The sequence below is a fragment of the Lates calcarifer genome, linkage group LG3 (genome assembly GCF_001640805.2).
Source record: "Lates calcarifer isolate ASB-BC8 linkage group LG3, TLL_Latcal_v3, whole genome shotgun sequence".
In the NCBI taxonomy this organism is placed as follows: Eukaryota; Metazoa; Chordata; class Actinopteri; family Centropomidae; genus Lates; species Lates calcarifer.
Genome location: NC_066835.1, coordinates 16,771,657 through 16,793,394, shown reverse-complemented (window position 1 = coordinate 16,793,394; position 21,738 = coordinate 16,771,657). Strand labels below are relative to the sequence as shown.

At 39.6% G+C, this 21,738-nt stretch overlaps 1 protein-coding gene across 1 annotated transcript in view; it reads left to right on the top strand.

The window, feature by feature from the left end:
• The first annotated feature begins 2,247 nt into the window (after positions 1 to 2,247).
• Positions 2,248 to 21,738, top strand: part of crybg2 (crystallin beta-gamma domain containing 2) — a 38,259-nt gene continuing 18,768 nt past the window's right edge. The window contains exons 1-4 of the mRNA XM_018705226.2: positions 2,248 to 2,644; positions 8,833 to 8,938; positions 12,730 to 12,886; positions 13,235 to 15,901. Of these exons, the coding sequence (XP_018560742.1) occupies positions 13,524 to 15,901 (2,378 nt within the window). The 5' untranslated portion in view covers positions 2,248 to 2,644; positions 8,833 to 8,938; positions 12,730 to 12,886; positions 13,235 to 13,523. The remainder of the gene's footprint in view (positions 2,645 to 8,832; positions 8,939 to 12,729; positions 12,887 to 13,234; positions 15,902 to 21,738) is intronic.

Sequence of the window (21,738 nt, the reverse complement as noted above, 5' to 3'; positions counted from 1 at the left end):
ATAGAAAAGTGACCCATGCTGCTGATAAACAAATTGCTAACCAAAAAAACTGAAACCTAGTCCTACTACATGGGAAATCAAGCATTCTGGAAATATATTCTTGGCTACTGTTACAGTAAAACAATATCAGACAAATTTAGCCTCAGCTATCAGCTAAATATGAGTCTCATGTTTTATTTTTTCATGGATAGAATGGTGTAAACAAGAATGTGTTACTGACAGGGCCAAGCCTGCCTGACCATCCTAAAAACCACTGTGCTGTATTGATTTTTTTGGTGAATGTGATTGTAATTTTACTTGGGAAAATGGCAGCATACACCAGTAAGGTACAATATCAACTGGCATAACAGCTGTGTTAAAGGAACAGTTCAACATTTTGGCAAATACAATGATTTGCTCTCCAACAGAGAAATATATGAGATTGTATATTCCACTCTCATATCTTGGCTTGGGACCAGTAACTTCCTGTAGTCTCTGCTGGTTTCCAGGTAAGTGCCCAGAACAAGGAGATAGTCTGACACATACCCCCAGGTAGAAGTGTATTCTTATGCTTTGGTTCTTGTTTGGATTTAAAAAAAATAGATATAACATGTTGGTAGGTGGATGTTGAAACCATCTGTCAACATCTATTGTTAGTGGCCACATTATTTCAGCAGATACCATACTTGTAATCACATTACCAGGCATTCTTTTTTCCCTCCATTCATATTAATGTACTTATCCAACAGGTAGTCCATGAGCTGATACGAATTCCAATCTAATTTTGATTTTTTTTTTTCACTGTTAATATTACACATAACAATCAACACTCAGTCAAAAGCTATAAGGCTTCCATATTATTTCCTTTCAGGTTGCTGCACAGGAACGACAGCAAATTCAGGGCTACTATGATTCGCTGTGATTACCTTCCATACAAGGATGATATCATTTACAAGGTGTGTTTTCAGTTACTTATCTCACGTTATCACGTCATCATCACCCATTCAGCCATTAAAGTGTGGGTGGCTATTGTTAACAGTAAAGCAGAAGAACAACTTTAGTCTTTGATTATGACTTTATGACCTTTTTTTCTCATAAATGCTTGTGAATATATGTTGATGTGGGAATCAGAGAACTGTATGTTTTAAAGTTAAAGGTACAGTACAGGTTGGCAGTAATTTCTGTTGTTCACAGAGATGGTAAAAAGAAAAGAAAAAGTTTGTTTGGATCCTTGTAGTGATTTATTGACTATTAATTGTGTCAGTTAGTTCACAGTCATCAAACAGTAACCCACACCACCTTACCTTTGCTGGTCACACAGTAAGTTTCTGGCTCTGGTTGCATTGAGCAAGCTGTGAGCGCCATCATGAGGTAGACGAAGCCACATGTATATCTAGACCAGCAGGGGTGCTTTTGTGCTCTAGAGTCACATCTGTGATCAGGTTGCAAACTGCATAAAGACCACAAGAGGTCGCAGTTGACCCACTGAGATTGCACACACATACTGTGTAAATGTAGGTTATGTAAGACCTATACATTGCTTAGGGAAGATGCCTATTTCATTTAAACTGTCAAAAAAGTCGTATTTCTTCATCTTCGAATTATTATTATCATTATTATTGGTACATGAGCTTTTATTTGAAGTAATTATCTGTTATCTTGAAGGTTTCTAAATTAAGTCCTTACATACGTCTTTACAAATCCCAACAAGATGACGGATGCCGTGCATGCGACTTATAGCCTAAATATATGGGTTTGTTGACATCATATCTAATGTATTTATAAAATATGACATAATCAGACCTTGTCTGGGATAGACTGATAGAGCCAGGGTTTTAATGAGATCCTGTCCCTGGTGTGTTTACAGCCCACTAACGTTTATCAAGATCCCATGTCTCAGCTAAGAAGTCATTCACACTGAGAACTAAAAACCTGAGGACTTAAACCATAACTCTCTGCAAATATTACATAACAAACATCCAAATGGCAGAGGAGAGTGAGTGTGTGTGCATTTTAAAACACCCTTGTCCTCGACACTAAAAACGTCATGAATCATTACATTATCTTAAAATGGTTGTAGGAACGATTGCAAGCAGCTTTGGGTGACCATGATCCACTAAGGCATTTAAATAAATAAAATTAAATAATTTTCTTGTGTTATTGCACACTTTCTTTGTGGACCAAGAGTCAAGCAGCAGTGTCATTGGGAGGCTGCCTTTGTTATGGGTGTTGCTCGTCAGGGGCGTGTCGCCACACCTGAGCTCTGCGTGCTGCACAGAAAATGAAGCGGCAGCAGCAGCTGTCATCTGTCAGCAACTGCCATCCGTGCAGTTTCTTCCACTTCCACAATTTCCATCAGCCTTTAATGACCCGACCGTCCGTGGAAAAGTAGGCACGAGTCGTTTAAACACCGGCTGGACATCCTCTGCCCTCGGTGACTGATCGCCTAGTGAGCAGAGATGGCGAAGAAGAGTTCAACCAGAAAGTCTCTGAAAAGTTTGTTCTCCAAGAGCGAAGCTAGCCTGAGCGAGTCGGCGGAGAAGGATGTGAGCAAAACCGAGGGGGAGAAGAAGAAGTTTAAGTTCTTGAAGCTCAAGACAAAGTCGAAGAGCGGCTCTGTCTCCGAGAAGTCAGCTAATGAGAACCAGCAGGTGCTCAGCCTCAGGTATGACTGCAGAATGTTTAGATGTTGAATCAGGAGCTCGTCGTCGTGCCTGTGCATGTGTCATATGGCTTCTCAAAGAGGAGCGTCAAGCAGCTTCTGACGCTTTGACTTATTATAAAGCTGTGGTTAGCCTCAAGTATTTAATACCTTATGTAGTCCACAGCTGCTCTGAAGTTATTACCACCTTTACACATAACAGGTAGTTTTAGTTTTAGTAAACCCTTACTGTTGGTGTCTTCATTGGCCTACACCAATAATGAACAAACTCCCATCTTGTGTGGATAATTGATACTTAATCATTTGAGCTTTAAGTATAATCACATAGTGGCTGAGTCAGACATTAGTGTCATGTTATATCAGATCTCATCATGCATTAAGGGATTCATCACCCAGAGTAGACAATTAAAAGGCAGTTAACAGTGTTTTATGAGGATGGGGATTTGATAACTGAAAGGGATTCGTTTCAACACCATGTCTAATAAATTTCCTCAGACTTACCCTGACTTTAGATGGTTTAGTGATTTCGATAGCCCAGGAGGACTAATAGTGTTGAGACAGGACTGTTGAAAGGCGGACTGTGAAATCCATGAAATTCAGTCCATTCTCTGAGTCATTGTGTAATCGTGCAAAAGAGCAAATGAATGGTGACATTAAACATTTCATTTTTCTGACAGCTTGCAGAATGCTCAAGGGATATACAGATGAATTAAAGAGAAAACCAACATGAAGTATATTAGTAAGGCTTTGGGCCCTCACGCACGGCCAGCTCCTTGGAAATGAACTCTACAATTCTCTCTACTTGGTGTTTTGATGATGGTGGTGGAGAGCCCTGGGTGTTGAGATCTGGTGACTGTGAATGCTGTAGCATATGATTCCTATCATTTTCATCAAACCATTGAGTGACCTCCTGTGCCCTGTGGATGGGGGCGTTGTCATCCTGTTTCTCCTCTCATTCTTCAGGCTTTTCCTTTAATTTGTCACCCATCCTGTGGCTTATGAACAGCTTTAGACAAGTCTTATTTTTTGCTTGGGTATATTTTAGTTTTAACCTAATTAAATATGTTGCATTTTCAGTTTAGACAAATGAAATGCATGATTGAAATTCTCTTTTGTTGCATTATTTGAGGGGACTAGCAAAAACTCTGTTACTCAATTCATGAACATGAAAACTGGTCGAAGTAGTTAGAACTGACATAATAAGGCAACTAACATTTCCATAATCTATAAATCAGCAATTTTCTGTTATAATGCCCCAAATTCTCTGGTTGTAGCTCTTTAAATGTGGTTATTTTCGGGTTTGGCAAATCTGAATGACTCCACCGTGGTAATCGGAAACTGTGTTGGACATTTGTTTCTATTTTCAGACATTTTAAAGACCAAATGATTAATCGATGCATTTACAAAAATGCTCCATTGCTTCATCATCAGCATTGCTGCTGTTTATGATTAGATGGAATTGTAAGCAAAACAACAACACAGAAATAATGCAACAAGTGAAATATATGCAAGATACAGGCAAAGATCTACTATTATACTCACTATGATGAGTCTTGTGCTACAGGCAGGTTTTTTTTTTTAGTTTTTTTTTTTTAAAACAGCTGAGCAATAAACGCATTATCCTAAACAGAGCTAGAATGACCATCTGATGAACTGCGGTATACCCATTTGGAAAAGTTCACTCAACAAACAATGTAATGGTCTACTTAAAATTATGACCCTTAAACAAGGATCAGTGTTTCCAAATTACTATCAGTACATTTGTGATTAACCAACATTGAGAGATAAGTAGGTGTAGATCTATGCAGTACACATGAGAAGCAACAGTGTTCATCAGCAGAGGAAACTAATGTAGAAATCTTAAGTACTGATGGACCTACTCTTTATGTTGCTTTACTTCATCAGTGCTGTTATCAGTGGACTGTACTCATGAAGCTGATGCACACACCTGATCTATCTCTTGCTCTCAAAACCTCAGAATAAATAGGCTACAACTTAAATTTCTGGTGATACATGACACATGTAAGCATCAAACAGGGACTGCCATTATTGTGTTCTAAATCCACCAAACAGTAATGTATTACACAGTATAGCTTCTACTTGTAGATGGGACTGTGTTGATGAAATAGTGATGTGCAACTATACCCTGGAGTCTACAGAGACGTCTTATAAAACGCAGTGGGGAGTTGAATAAAACAACATCCCCACTGGCCACTCAGCAGTTGCAAGAAACACACACATCCATGACTTTAGAAATTCAATTTGGGTGTATCACGCACTGTTAACTTCATCGAGTTGTTCTGCAGTGTTTACAGAGAGAGAGGGAGAACCGCACAGTCCTCTGTTTAAGCCTCACACAATATATAAGCAAAGGGGTGCGCATATACACACAGGTGAGGCTGTGGTTGAGCCAGGAGTCACATGCCACGATGGTGTAATCATGTTGTTCATGTGGTTGTAGAGCAGACTGAGTGACAGCTTCTGTTTGCACAGAGAGAAAAATAAATGATGGGCTGACACTACAAGAACCGCCTTTGCACACAAGAGTTGCACACAAGAGTTGCACACATGGGTTACACAAGGGTAAAGTTGTGTATGGAGCATACATGTTCAAATTGAGATAATAATAATGACCTACAACAAGCTTCAAACAGGACAAAAAGAATAATAGCCTCTTAGTCACTCATTGTCAGACAATCACTTCTTGAAAGTGTAAATGAGCTATTGTATGAGCTTTTCTATGAACGTAATTTGCAGTGTATGAATGCTTTTTAATTGTTGACATTGTGGATGAATGTCCTAGATCAGAGAGTCCAGACAGAGACTAAATCTGTTTTTGTTTTTAGTTAAGGATTTAGTTTTAATCCATGTCCAGGGTCTTATCTGGCAAAGATTTGAGGATTTCAGGGTCTTGGAAATAAATCTTTCAAGTTATTTTGTTTGTTTTGACTTCACAGCATTTCATACAGTTCAAGGTGATGTGAAAGTCGTATTGGACTTTGCTTGAAACTTTATCACTGCTGTATAAAATTACAGATGGAACACTCATGTCAAACACACCCAGAGTTTTAGTATCTGGTGTGGGCTGTTGGGTTCCTGACTGGAGTTGTGGATTAATAAAGGTACTGTAGAGAAACCTGCAACTCCACATGCCTATTGCATTGTCATGAAACTAGTAATCAATGACACAAATACACACACATACCATCATTGTACCTAGGGATACAAGTCGGTGACATCTTAGTCACAGTTAAAGCTCAGATGTCTCAACTGCATTTAAATATCTGAGATTATTCAGAACAATTGAGTATAAAATGAGTCACGGTATTGTGGAACCTGTTACATCTGTCTGGGAAGTGTCATGAAGTTAACACAGTGGTTACATAAACTGAGCTTACGCCACACATCTGAGTAGAAATACTCGATTATTCTCACAAAAAAGTTACAGAATAACCTGTTACAGTATTATGACAGTGAACGAGGGGTGAGTTAAATGGAAACAAAATGTCCATTTTTTTACATGGTTACATGGGTATGTTAAAGGATAAAGGGCTGAGACAGAAAAATAATGTCAATTTTAATGATCAACATACTTTTAACAAGTAAAAATTCACTGGCTTGAGTTTGTGAAATGTTACAGTTTGTTGCTGCTATCTGTGTTACATTATAGTTAAAGGAATATCTTTGTATTTTGGACTTTTGGTTGGACAAAACAAGCAATGTAAAGATGTGACTTTGGGCTAGAGGAGGTTGTGATGGATATTTTGAAGTATTTTTTTACATCTGTCTTTTTATATCTTTATTATCCTCAGGTGGCATTTTACACTTCTTCACCACTGTCTGGCCATTATTGACAGACTGGGTCAGATGGCAGCAGAGGAATTCATAAAGCAAGATGCAATGAAGTTAAACATACAGTAGCTTTAACAATAAAATCAATGGTGGGTTTCATGTGGTAAATCACTGATACTGCTGTCGAGTCTATTCATATCTGTCTATTCAGTCCATTCTTCTTGGTTAAACAGGGGTATTGATTCCAAACGACACCACAGCTTAAAGTATTCTTGAGCTGATGACATTAAGTCTCAGGCAGACAAAGGATATAAATGATGCTTTGTTCAATGGAGGGATCACCTCTGTCTCTGCGAACAGTGTTTTATCATTTGTTGGCATAATATTGAATTTAACTCACTTTAGGTACTGCACTAGTATATTCCATCATCTGAGTGAAAGGGGTTTTGGAGTAACTTTTGAGTTGTGACCTGACGTGCCCTCTGTGAGGAGCACTTAGCCATCATCAGCTGTTGCTGCAGGGAAGTGTTTTCAGTTCTTTCAAAGAGGCATAATTCTTCTTGCATGATAGCACATAATGAGGCAGCTTCATTCTGCCTTTTGCTGTATATGTATGAAATGCATCCTGACATCAGTCACTTGTTGCTCATAAAATAACAGCTGTATGTTCTGAGGAGTGAGAACTGTAAAACATTAACTTTAATGTTTCTTTTCTGGCAATGCCTCCTGTGCCAGGTCAAGCTTAGCTAGTGATACACAAAAATTATAATTTAGTTGCATTTAAAGCCCAATAAAAACGTCTTTGCATGGCTAAGTAGTTGTGAGATACTTTTCCTTTGCAGACTGTAAATATACAATAGAGAGGAGTGACCTACATAGTTGTCTGTCACTTCCCTTAGGTCCTAGAAATGCGTGTCACAAACTTTAAGGAGCTAGCATTGCACAGCATGCACACAAGGCAACAAAGACAGTTTGAGCCTCTGGAAACAGAAAGCAGTGTGTAAACTTGGCTTACCAAAAGCTGCCAAAAGTTTGTTTTAGCCCTTTTGCATACAGAAAATATGTGGTTTGGCTGTACTGTATGGAGATAAAATGCAAATGTCTAAGTTTGACTGAAATACTGTAGGCCTCTTTTTTAGCTCCCTCTCTCTCTATCTCTCTATCAGTTTTGTTCTTATTCAAACAGATACTTTCACATATAACTGCACAGCCAAAGAAAGCACAAAAGGGACTTTCATCTTTCAGTTACATCCTGTTGAACGTCATCCAAATCAAGACATTCATAAGGACGATCCAGGGTTGTAAGTTCAGCCAGTGAAGGCTTTGAATATTTCTGAGTCTTCTTTGTATTTACATATAAACACACATCACCTAGGGACAAAGGTATGACTCATCCTCTTATCGCTGGACATATTTCCTACCCCTGAAAAGAAAAACCAGCTTTGTTTGTTTCATGCATAAAAAAGGACAAATAGACAACTTTTCTAGCAGTCTACAAAAATGTGTGTGTGTGTGTGTGTGTGTGTCTGTGTCTATGTCATATGACAGCACCAACTCCCAATCATTAATGCTGTGTTAGGCTTGTCAACAAAGAAGCACCAGAACAGTTATCACTGCATGCGTACAGAAAAAGGTGAAGGTCCTACCTGCACGACAGCAGATAAAATTGTGTGTATGTTTGCTGTGCGCACACATGAATATGCATGTTTGTTGAGGTTACATTGGGCTATAAATTGTGGTGTTGCTACTATGATGTTTGCTTATGATCTTGGCTTCCTGTTTCATCCAGGTGTGCAAAGTAAAACAGCCTGTGTGAATAAAGAGACCTTTGTGCCATTTGTTTGATGTGATGATAGCTTGTGATTAGTAACGGACGCCATCGTCCAAGGACACAAGTCAGAAATTATTGTGGAGACTGGACAAAGCCAAAAGTCTATTGTTTTGCTTTAGATTTTTTTTAGCCTTGTAGCAACAGTTTTCTTGTTTTAGGTGACAGGAAATGTATCTCCCAAACATGCATGTTCATATACTTTCTTCCTGATGGCATAGTTAGACCTTTTTCTAAACTAAAGTCAACAACACGGAATGCTGTTCTAAGAAACACAAACTCACTCTCTGCTTAGCCGGTTCCGCTCAACATTCCCTAAGCAGTGATTCACTGCTTTATTTGGCTAAGCACCATATTTTCCCTCTTTTTCAGGATACTTATTATAATGTGCAAACAGGGTTTGATGGATGCATATGATGTGATCTGATATTCATACCCGAAGTATTTGTACCCATTTGGGTTATCTCTGTTCACACAGCTTAAAAATGTTTAACTGATATACTGTATTTTCAAGTACATTCACAGAGAAGAAACTCTGCTAATTTCGCATTTCTAACTCTGTCCCCCTCAGTGCTACTGAGCCCAATAACACTGCTGAGGATGGAGAGGCCTGGGCTGACAACATTGTCTCTGACAAGAAGAGGTCTTCTCTCTATGCCACCGCACCCAGGTCAAAGGTCAGTTAAAGCTGTTTTCATAGCTGACCTCTGTTCACAGGTAGTTATTAAGAATTAGGGGCAGTTCGCCTTTTCCTAGCTTTTAAGTATTTCAGACGGCGCAGTCAAACAGGGAAGATATTTGCCTGGATCATGTCAAGGGTTGAGTGTGTTAAGACTGCGTGTGATTACAAAGCAAGCTACATGCCCACGAGGCTAAAATTGTGCATTCAAAATAGTATCTAGTTTACTGGAACCTGACATGAATCATTAGTTTTAAGGGGCTGTCTTTAGGCCTTAAAAGTAATAGAAGCAAAAAAGCAGAGGTATGAAACAGTGTTTTAAAGCGACACATAGACTCAGAATTCCACTTACTCGTGTTAAGTTCCGTACAGTGAATGATTTAGTCAACCTATTTAAACAGTGGCATTTTTGGTTTGCCATATTGGTGGACATGTAATGAAGCACATTTTACTGACTAGTAGTAAATTGTATGTCAGTCATAGAAATGAGCACTACTTTGTAGTAATAGTAGTACAGTAGTAGGGATCCTCCCTCACTAAATGGTCATATTCTCATTGATAAATTAAGGGAGGAATATTACCTTAGGTGTTGCAAATTCAGAATAAATTAGGTATAATAGTTTTTTTAGAGCAGAGAATCAAATAGAAAGTATTGTATTTGTACAGACCTTTGTGCAGTAACAACTGTTCTAAAATGACACATTTTGTGCAAAAGCTAAATAGCCATTTGTACCAATACTAAAAGAGCTGAATCCAAAAACTCAGTCAGAGAGCTCACTTTCCAACATGCCCCAATCCAGCAAATCAGGCTCCGGGTAAAATGTTTCAACAATATTTTTTTACTACATTCTTGTTTATTGCTTCTCAGCTTTCCAACTGACTTTCATTTGATGCAGCCAGCAATCTGATCTGGGTTAAAACAGGTATTTGATCTGGATGGATGCTAAAGTTAGACTATTGTGAGTCATGGTGAACCTAAACCACTTGCACACAGTGATATCCATTTTTCTGTGAGTGACACACAGAGAGAAAATGCATCTGTTCTTAGTATGTTCAGTCATCCTGAGGATCATCTTTCATTAATGAAATTTAATTTAATTTAATTTCTTTAATTGCATTGGGCCATTATTCTGGCAGTTATGAGCAATAAAAATAGGGCAACTGTTCTGTCAGCCTTGGCTGATTGCCTGACTGGTAACCAGTCCTGGGCCCTGCCCTGAAATTATCCCAGTAAAGTATTACCGGCTTCCTCATCAGTTCAGGTCACTGCTACAGCTAGGATTATTACTGTACTGAAATTCCAAATGAGGATTTTTTATTATTATTACAAAAATAATGGGGCTTAGAATTCAAGGTAAAAAGGTATAAACCTATTCTCAATGTGATTTATTCAGAGTATTGAGAGATTGAGACCGGTGAACTAACGTGTTGAGCCTCTGTCTTATTTTATCATTCCTAAAACTGATGTGTATATACACTTGTGACAGTGTCTTTCATATTTTCAGTCATGGGTGCTCATAGTTCTGTTTTTTCCAGGACAGATTTTCCCAGCTCTCTTAAGATTACTTGTCTGAACAAGAATATTCCTGGGGGTTAAGTTTTGTGTGTGAAAGATGAGCCCCCTCTCAGGTGACTTGTGTAACGGTAGCTGCATTCCACATGTGATTTATTTCCCTCTGGGTCTTGCTTGCATAATTGTGACTTCCTTAAATGCACAAGCATGCAGTGAGCTAAGACTACATTATATTCTCATAATCTCAACTGAGTTAGACCCTCAAAGAGACATGCAACTGACTGCATGTGACCAATGTACTCTCTAGAGGGCACCATACTACAAATAATAGCACATGTAAAACAATTTGTTTGTGCACTCAACCGGTTCAAGTTCTGTGAAGTCACATGTTATTGTTGTTTCTTTATGTCTGCAGTTCTACCATTTAAATGTATCTGCATTACTCTGACTGTATTTCCCTTATATTCCTGTCAAAGATTTAATACCGTTAGACAGGGAAGTAGGTAAAATACACCACAGACTTTTTATTCCCTCCAGAAGAGGGTGCTAGTGCTTTAGTAAGCGGCAATGTGGTGAAGATATGACTGATAATGACCTGACTTGTGACCTGTGGGTCAGATGCCTTGAAAAAAATGTTCAAATCTTACTCTTAATCTTTGACTTCTTAAATTGTAATTAATTGAAGGTGAATGTAGGAATGCAGTAGATGTGTGTGCACACTACCTTATAGTATATAGATGATGCTGAGTATTTTTTATTTTTTTATTTTTTACATTCTATGCCTGTTTGTGAGCTTGTGTAGGAGTGTATGTCCTCAGTCTGTCTCTACCAACAATCAACAGAAGTTTTGAATGTTAACCATAAACCTTAGCTTAAGTTTAAGATTAGCCAACATACCTTTGCTAAACTGCAGGCACTGTAACTACAAGTGACAAGAGATAATGGTAAATGGTAAAAAGTTGTGCAAGAGTAGCAAAGTAACAAAGTCATAAACTTGGTAATCTAACTGTTGAAACAATATCTATGAAGAGTTTGCTAACATTAGCTAACTTTTGCCACCAAATGCTATTGGTCAGACCGATTACGGCTATAGCAGCAACACTCTTGAGTGTATTGAACAGAGTTTTGTGTGTAGCTGCATGTCTTTGTATCAGCATTTTTATCTCTGGCCCTTTGTAGTTTAATCAGTTTTGTTTAATGTTCATATCATGTTCATGGAGACCTTTTTAATGGAGAATTTCACTGAAAACATACCTGCTTAAGATGTGTCTAACAGAGCGGAGTTAAACTGTCCACCCACTACTCACTCAACTCAGACTCTGCTTTAATTGTTGTCTTAACTCGTCAGACTTTCCAAACTATCCATCAGAGAAGGAAGAATTTTTAAAGACACACCCTGGCAGATGGCAGTGACAGACGGCATCGTGTTCCATTCTCCTTTTGTCATCACCAAGCATGAACACATAATCACCAGAATAGCATCACCTCTATCTTTTCAATCGATGTTTGCTATCAACAAGCATGCTTTGGTATCCTTTTGAAATATCTGGAGAGGAACGCCTGGGTCATGCTATGTGCTGTCCTATCATACTAACATCTAACATCCTTTTGAGTGTTTGGCCTGCTAGGTTCAATAAATGAAAGAGATTTGGTCTTACCCTCACCGACTCTCACTTTTTCCACTTTCTTTGGCTGCATACAGTATTTGCAGTAACTCTATGATACACTGTCGGCCACAAGATATAAACAGTATAATACAGTAGGTATAGTAAAAGTAGGACTATTTAACAGGAATCTTACCAATCCCTCCAAACCCTAGTATCTAAGAAAGCAGCTACTAGGTTTAGTAGATCGTGTTCTACTAGTTTCTCATTTTTTTTCAGGGTGGAGCAGTTTTACTGCTTGGAATGAAGTTAGGGTGTCAACTCTTTTTTTGTTTACAGGTGCAAGAACTCATGATCTTTGTGGTAGAATAATTTTACATTGTGCAATATCCTCATTCTTAACACTAGCAGAAGTGTTTGAAAGTTCCTATTTAATCTTTGGCACAGGCTTCAAATTTGTATGTATGTTTGCTATGTATGACTCTGATGTATGGAAAAAAGTAGGTTTTGTGAGCTACTGTATCTGATGTTTCATGTTAGGCAATACATGCATACGTTCTCAGATGCTACCAGTAACAAGTTATTGTGTTAGTGTTAATAACTACCATTCTACATTTCATTTAACCTCTCCCTTCCCCTCTCCATCCCTCGGTCTTCCTCTCATCCTTTCAGGACAAAGAATTAAGCTACTCAGAGTTGGACCTCCGTAAGCCCAAGAGGTTTGCTACCTTTTCCTTTGGTCTTAGAAAGAAGAAGAAGAAAGGATGAAGATATTATCTCTAAGAGCACTTTTGGCCTTCATAACCCAGGCATTGAAGAGCAAGAAGAGGTAACATTGTTCACTGAGTGTGTGATATTCATGTGTGACAAAATAATGTTTCCTTACTTTTTTGTAACTTTGGAAATTTGATGCAACTGCTACACACATAGCTTTATGATTATATTGTTTTGTCTGTCTTATGATATATTATCAATATATTTATGTAATTCTTTGTATTACCCTTACCACAAAAGCTACAACCAGTCTTGATCTCTGCAAGAAATAGAAATATCATAACATAACATAATGTTCAGCCCTGTCTCTCAAATGAAATTATCTATTAACTGATCAAACAAGTGCTTAACCACAAATTTCTCCATTATTTCATAAGTGAAACTGTAAATGATCCTCTCATAGACCCCTCTGGACCTCAGTCAGATGGAGTTGGATCAGGCTGACATGAAGAGGCTCAGTATGTCTCAACCGGAACTTGACACCAGTGGTACATTTGACATCCCCTCTCCTCCACCTGTGGCCACAAACCAATCAGAACCATACTTCACTATCCCTAACCAGTCACAGTTATCTGTCACTATAAACACCCAGCCAGAATCAAAGGAGCCTCTGACGAACAGCACTGATATTTCGAATGTGCACAGGGAAACGCCAAAAGCACCGATTGCTGCCATTCCTGAGCTCCAGCTAGATGATGAAGAGAGTGAACCTTCCTGTTCGTGATAACTCATTCAAAAATGACGCCACATTACCTGCTCCTACAATTCACACTGAAAGTATCTCTGTTGTTGATACCCAGACTACACCCAGCCTTCCAGCTAGCCAGCCTCCAATCATGCTTGACACCTCGGATCACAAAGCATCAGTTGTCGAGTCAGTCAGCGCATGCGACGGCCCTCGTGATAACGATATCTTCCAGCAGTCTTACACAAAAACAGAAATCACTCGTACCGAGTCCACCAGTGTTACATTAGCACATCATCAACCTGATGCCCCTGACATGGCTGACAGTACAACTCCAAGTGGTGAGCCCTTCCTGACAAGTGTTGATTCCAAAACTGACACTAGAATTATAAAGTCAACCCCCGTTCCTCGCGATGACAATGACAACACTGCTCTGAGCAAAGTTTCTGCTTGCGCTGAGAGATCTATTCCTGAACCTGCCAAGAGTGTCACCAAAACCTTGGCTGTTAGCAGTGATAAGAGCACTCATCCCTACAGTCAAGATGCAGTTTATGGAGCGTTGTACGAGTCACTTTTCCCCCAGAGTTTTACCTCTGAGATCATGTCATCCCTTTCAAACCCTCCACCTCAAATCCGTACGGAGATAAGACATCTGAGCCCCAAATCAGAGCCTGTCATGGTTAAAACCCTTAATGAACTTCACACAGAAACTAATGTTATACACTCTCGCCTGTCATCTGACTTTGCTGCTCGCAGAATGGATGATGCAGGAAGTAGTGATACCAACATGAATGCCAACTTCACGGTGGTTTCTTCAAATGAGAGCTCCAGATTTACCTCTTACCAAAGTTCTGCTACTACTGATCTTCAAACAGACACAGACACACGCCACAGTTATCATCCTTCCTCTCTCAGTTCAGCTGCTCAACAAGCTGATAAAGATATTCCTTACTCAGAGCTGACCTGCACTGATTCAGAGATGAAATCAGACAGCTTTAGCTGCATTCATGATACTGTTAGGTCAGTCCCCATGATTCAAAACTCCACCCCTTCCATTCCTGACTGTGTAACATCCCAAGGGACAGATACTCAGGTTACTGACTCCAAACGGAGAGTGATCCTGGTCAAAGAGTTAGTCACAGATGAGGGGAGCGCTGATTCTGGCTGTCCCTCTCCTGTCCCTGATAAAATGAGTGCAAAAGCTAAAAATCTTGAGCTAAACATCGAAACGACAGAGAGCTTTTACACTGCTTCTGCTGGCTCCGGACAGACAGACGGGCCTTTAAGCCCAGCATATCTCAGCGTGGGATCAGATGATGGCAGTGCCATGGAGATCTACTACAGCGCAGAAGAGGACAATGCAGAGGAGAGCGAGGAAGAGGAGATGTACACTGTGGATGAAAGAGAAGAAGTTTGTGTGGTAGATGGCATGAAAGAGGTAGAGTGGGGGGAGATTGCAGAGAGAGAAGGGAGCAAGAAAGATGAGAGAGATTTTAGGGTGGTAATTGTTAAAATGCACAGTGAAGAAGGCAACATGGGCAGTGAAGAAAAGAAAGAGGATCTCCATAGACAAACTGAAGTGCAGCAACAGCTAACAGGTCAGGGGGAAGAAGCTCGGGTGCATGAAACTGAAAAGGCTGAGTTTTTTGTAAGCAATGATGCAAAGAGTCAGGATAAAGAAGTAGCAACCACAGCCTTGCCACAGGTGAAAGAAGAGGAGGAGGAGGGGAGAAAGGAGGAGTTACTGGCCACACCGGTTCAGCAGGTGAACACACTGATGGTATGCAAGGTTACTCCGCCCTCCGGTGAGCCGCATGGGCAGGGGGAGGGGTCGAAGGGAAACTGGAACGAGGACTTTGAAACAGAAGACCACCTTAATGGAGCCAAGAAACTCCCAAGCCACGAGATACAATATCTGGCCCACAAAGACAGCAGGAGCTCTGAATATATACATGCTGCTTCCAGTAACACAAGAGAGGAAGATGCAATCACTCCCACATTTGGAGAGGCAGAAGAGCAAGTTTCACTGACTGCAGACAAGAGAGAAGGAGTGAGCAAAGAAAGCTTAGAAACCAACAGTAAGGCTACAACAAGTGTGGTCACAGGTACTTCTGCTGGAGCAGAGGTTGTCACAGGTGTTTTAACACAGACCACTGAGCTGCAATCAGGTGCCACAGAGATTGAACACAATAGGGCTCCGCAGAGTAGTGAGTGGGTGGATCCAATTACTCACAGTACGGACAGAAACAGGACGGTTCAAGAACAGGTGGCAGTCGAGCTGTCAGCCTTGAACGCAGGCACACACCATCCTGATACAGAACCTGCAGAGGCGCTCTCAGAGACACAGGAGCATCCGGCAGAGGCCCAGCCTGACCTGATTAAGGGGTAAGTGACAAGTCTTGCAGTGTTAGAAAAAAAGTGTGAGTATTTGTTTGAGTCCAGTGGCTGCAGGTGTACTGGACTTGAGCTCAACATGAATTATGTGAATGAGCAGGTACGTTAAGTAGTTTTCAAGTCTGCGTGTAACTGATAGTTTTCTTTTAGGGAGCATGAGGGGAAAGTGCAATAAGTGAGTTATTTTTACAACGTTGTCATTTAGGAAATTGTGGCCTCTGTAGCTACTGTGTAGGCGTGTACAGCATGTAGCCTGAGGGCTATGTAGACATATATATCTTGTTGATGTGAAGTGATACACGTGCTGCCACGACAATACACTGTACATGGGTAACCTTAACTCGCTCACCTTGGTCACCTTGTGGTCATCTGATAAGGCCCTGAAATGTGTTATGGCTAAACAGTTCTTCAGGTGAGGAGGTGAGCAGTGGATTAGCTGCCTTGTTTACCAACAGACCTATCTACATACCTGTGTAGTTTTGAACACACCCTTTTTTGACACACCATATGTTGAATGAAATAACCCAAGATCACTGGCTGTTTTGAGCCCTGTACTCATCTTCATGACACAACTTGGACTGATCTATCCAATGAGCATTTATGATTCTCAGATCACATCATGATCCATGTACATTGTGGAGCTAACAACCACAAGATTAGCAATAAATCAGTTAGTTTTTCTTGTCCACTGTTTGTTCAACTCTGACTCTGTTCACTCAGTGCAATAACAGTATTGATTTGTGGGGGTTTACCAGCTCACACATTGGTACAGGACACAATACAGAGTTCACAACTGGATACACTCCTCATATTTTTAATAGAGCTTTAAGAAAATGTGGATTATCTAGAAGCACTCAACATCTTGTCAGAATTAATTATAATCAAATATTTTTTCAGTCACTTGATTAACTGATTCACATTACATGTTCCATGAGCCCAACCTCACAACTTCAGGTTGCTTGTTATGTTTGACTGACAGTTGAAAATGCAAAGATATTCAGGTTACAATGATGTAAAACTGAGAAAAGCAGCAAATCATCACATTTGGGATTTTGTTTGGTATATTTGGTTAATAAATTACTGAAATGAATCATTTTATTGTTTCATTTCTAGTTGTCATATAGATAAATACACTGTTTCTATTCTATGTTGCACCATTGCCCTCCTTCAACCAGTGGAAGGAAGTTTATTTGATGGTACATTCTCCATATGGATGACCAGTGAGGAAATAGAGTTTTTGAGACATTTCTTTGGCTGTTTTAATTCTTTTTTTCTTCATGATAACTATGCGCTAATCTTCTAGTAAGTGGTATGAATTCAATCAAAATTCACATACTGTTCACATACACATAATTAACTGTGCAATTGTCAATCAAAAGAAAATGAAACCGTAACAATTTGATGATCTAATAATCATTTAAGTCATTTGTCAAGGAAATTGCTATGTATTTTCTGGTGGCAGCTTCTCAAATGTGACGATTTGCTGATTTTTTTCTGTTTTATATCATTGTAAATTGAATATCTTTGGGTTGGTTGTATAAAACATGTTATCTGAAGACTCAGTGAATGTCTGATGAGCATTTTTCACCATTTTCTGACATCTCTGAGACTAAACAGTTAATCATGAAAAACAATCAACAGATTAATCTACAATGAAAATAATCAGAAGTTGCAGCCATATATACTCGATGCTGTTGCACTAAATGGTTAAAACTTTCATGATCTATTCTGGTTCCACAACATGTCCTGACAGCTGCGGCACTGGGCCAGAATGCCAGAATGCTAATTTGCTTGTTAAGACGTTTATGTAAACCAGTGGTGTTCTGGTACGACAGCGTCATTTTTAGATTTCCTCTGAAGCTGGCCTTTGATCAAGCATTTTAATTCACAGGAACAAATAAGTGTGAAAGTGATGTTACACGGAAATACGTGAAAGGTTGAAGTCATGACAACTCAATCATATAATTGTGTTGAGAGTAGCTTCTTTGCAGCAGAACAGCTGAGGTATCTGTGCTTGTGTTATTGTGTATAGGCATGTGTTTTCTTGATGGATCTCTTCCCACTGGACTGTGTCCTACTGGACTGTGTCGATTTTGCAGACAAAGACCTTCACTTCCTATTTTTGCCTTGAGGTGATGGGAGAGGTTTCTCTGGATGATTAGATTTTCTCTGGAAATTTGTGGCGCATGATGTGACAGGTGCAGATTTACCATTGGAGCTTAACACAACACAATCTTAACGTAGTGCACAGCACAGAGAAAAGCTTCAATCTGCTTTGCTGTATTCACAAGAAAGGGCCACATTTTGGTTATATGTGTATTGTAAGTATTCATGTATACAAATCCACCATATTGTTTGTGTTTTTAAAACCACAAGATGGCAGCAAAGGCATGTCTTTTACTTGAGTGGAAGACACTGGCTGATAGAGTACTGTATTACTGACAGAGAAACTGAGATGAGGTTAAGAAAAGGGCATCTATTGTTTATTTAGTATAACAAGAATGACTCCTGAAACCCTCTTACATGTTAACTCAAAAAATATATAAATCAGATTAAAGAACCTAGTGTAGTTAGTTTTCCAAGCCATGACCTATTTAGCTTTCTATTCATGAATTTAAAGCTTTGGTAAAAGTCTAACAGAACAGATTCAGAGTTGGAGTTGTGTGTGGGCTGAGTGAAGGTGGGGAGCTGAAATCTACTGCTTACATCATGCCAACTAGTAAAAGAATGAATGTCAGCAAAGAAGGAGTTGTTGCATGTTTTCCATCACTGTGTGTGTGTGTGTGTGTGTGTGTGTGCTTTTGAAATCCTTGTCATTATTTCCAGGGATGTTTTTCTTTTTCCATAACCTGCCAACAAACAAGTTGTGGCCTCCAGTGCATTTTCAACAGGCATGCTAATGTTCACTATTTAGTCAGACCCACTCGTCCTACAGACTTCCTCTGTAGTGGAGTCAGGAGGAGATAGACACACGTTTAAATCAAGGATCCCACCTTCCTCCAAGGGCCCAGTGGTAAAGATGCTGAATTTTGTGAGCTGTTGGAAGAGGTTGTAACATCAGCTATATTGTTAATGCTTGGTTTGTTTTTTCCCCCATGAATCAAGTCCGTTAATTTACTTTTTAGTATTTTTTCTCTTTCTCTTTCAAAATCTGAAAGCGCTGCAGGTGTATAAAGATGTCTCTGGCAGGATTAGATCTGAAGCCAGTTGAGGCACTTGTATGTCTTTAGTCAAACCTTTCGCACTGAGCTTTGTCCTTTGTTTTCCTTTCGAGTGTGACTGACTGGCTGTTGTCTGACAGCTAACTGGAGACACAGGTGGAATGACAAACTTGTGGAGAATTCCCCCTGTTGAGAATGTAAAGGTGGTTTAAACCACACCTTGACCTGGCTGTAGTCATCTTTAGGAAATCCGTCATCTTAACACTTTGGCAGACCATGTCTGTCGGCCAAGAGTCCTTCGGAGTGGCTGTGTATGTTTTTGTTTTTTTAACATCATTAACACTAATCATTTGACCACAGTTTAGGCAACTGAAGATCCTAATCCTCACTGGATGAATACAGTTCTCTTTGTATGTACAGTATTTCAGCTACAATCAGGCAAACAGGTCACTACAAACCCAAACACATCATCCAAAATGCAAAGAAACTGTTGACTGTTGTGGCCCGATTTCAAATAGTCTAATTTAGATTAGTATGAGCAACAGATAAATATTTGGATATAGAAGAATTGCTGAATTCAATGTAAGAAATTCCATACTGTATTTTATCTATTGTGTGAGTGGACTAAATGTTGTGTACCAGCAGCATTCCTATGATTGGGGTGCTTTGTAAATAAATGACATTTGCCTAAAATTAAATTGCTAATGTGTCATGGTGTGAAGACAAAGTTTGACTGGTAATCACAATAATTAGGTTAAACACAGGGTGCTGCTATTCAGCTTAACTGAATAGTTGCAATGTTTTTCTTGATTGTAGTTACCCTTTAACAAAGTGATTGATGATGCGTAAACACACTTGAACTGTCTTCCTTGAGCTCAGTAAAGCTTTAGGGCTTGGTGGTGTTTGACAAGGAGACAGATGGTAGCTCCTGCAGAAATCCAAACACTCACCAGTAACACTACTGTGCACTCTGTAAACCATTTCTTTAATCCCCTGCTGATACGCAGAGAGAAGGGAGGCTGAACGAGAAAAACATGCCAGCGGTATACACTTGCACTCTTTTCCCCATGCATAAATTTCCATATAAATCCTATATGATCAGGTAGACATTGAAGCCTGATCTGAAAAGGTTTTTTGTTGTTGTACTGAAATCATGTTTCGCTCTGTGGTTTCTCATGTGAATTAGCACCCTGCATGTCTTCTGCTAGTTTCATCTGTTTGCACAGAACTCTAAGCAAACCATTACAAAATCAATATTAATAAAGGCTCCACCCAGATGCACTGTTTCTAGTCTGTTTACAGACTGTGTGTTGTGTTGTGTTTCTTTGTTTTGTTTATTTCTTTTTTAGGGAAAATAGCAAAATATCCTAAGCATCTAGCTGTACCTTATTTATGCACATGGTTGTCATTCTCAGACCTAGATGCCTTGACAGGAGAGTCTTAAGAGGAATGCTTCACCATTGTTTTGCATATTAGCATGTGTCTACTGTTTGGTGACCAAATTCCAACGCATTTTGTCACCTACAGGGGAAGGTCAACAGTAGGGACTTTTTAGAATGTTAATCAGTACAGAAGGAAGAATATTTGCAAAGAATATTTGAGTTAAACAGTCACTAAGAAATTACACGGAAGCAGGTGTTATTCTTTGATCCTCAGAGCTACAGAACCAGGCAAGAGAGAGCTACAAATTATGTCACACCTGTGCATAATTACATGGAACATGTGTGGCCCTCCAGCATTCCCCAAACTGAGAGTCACTCCATGTTCAAGTATATAAAGACTCTGAGGCCCTGTTGAGGCTGGTACATGTTCAAGCACATGTGTGAGCATGGATCTTGATTTACAGGTGTGCCTGTTAAAGTTTTCAGAGCGTCACTGCACCCGCAACATGTGCAGTGTATGGATCCAGTCTGTCTACCTACATGTCTGCCTACCTGTCTCCCGGGGTGTCATTGTGTCATATATGAGCTCATTTGAATATAGCAGTGAAGTCTGAGAGGAGGTTTGGGATCACTGCCAGAACTTGCGGGTGCCCTTAGGTGTAGGTTTGTGTCTGTGGTTTGAGCAGGAGGGTACTCACCATGTCTGTGGAGCTCTTATCCATGGAAAATAATGTGAAAAAAAACTTGAAAAGTTCTGAGGAAATGAGTAACAGGTCTGCCTGCATGGTATTTCTCATCTTTCATGTGAAAGAATGTGGATGTCTAAATTTCAAATGTTTTATTTAAAAAAGCTTTTACATTTTCCTCTCCCTTGTGTGCAAATGACTATCCAGCAAGGGGAAAAAGAATACCAGGCCTTGACCTTGGTACCTATTGCATCCACAAATCATAGCACACTGTGACCTTTAAGGGTTTTTTTTTTCCCCATAATGTCGTTAAGTACCAGTACTGAAGCAATTATATTCTCATGACCTTTGAATAATCCCCCTGGGCTTTTTCAAGGTGTGTTACCTTGTAAGAAGTAATATCATCCTCTGTGCCAAATAGTTGTGGAGTCTAATGTCAAGTTTGATGATAACAAGTCACAGTGTGTATTCTTTTGTGTACTTTCTACCATTTACTGGTAGTCACCCACACAAAACCTTATGCCATTTACGGAAACATAATGTATCTGACTCCTCTTGAAATGTGCAAAAACGGCAAACACAAACTCACTCTACATCCA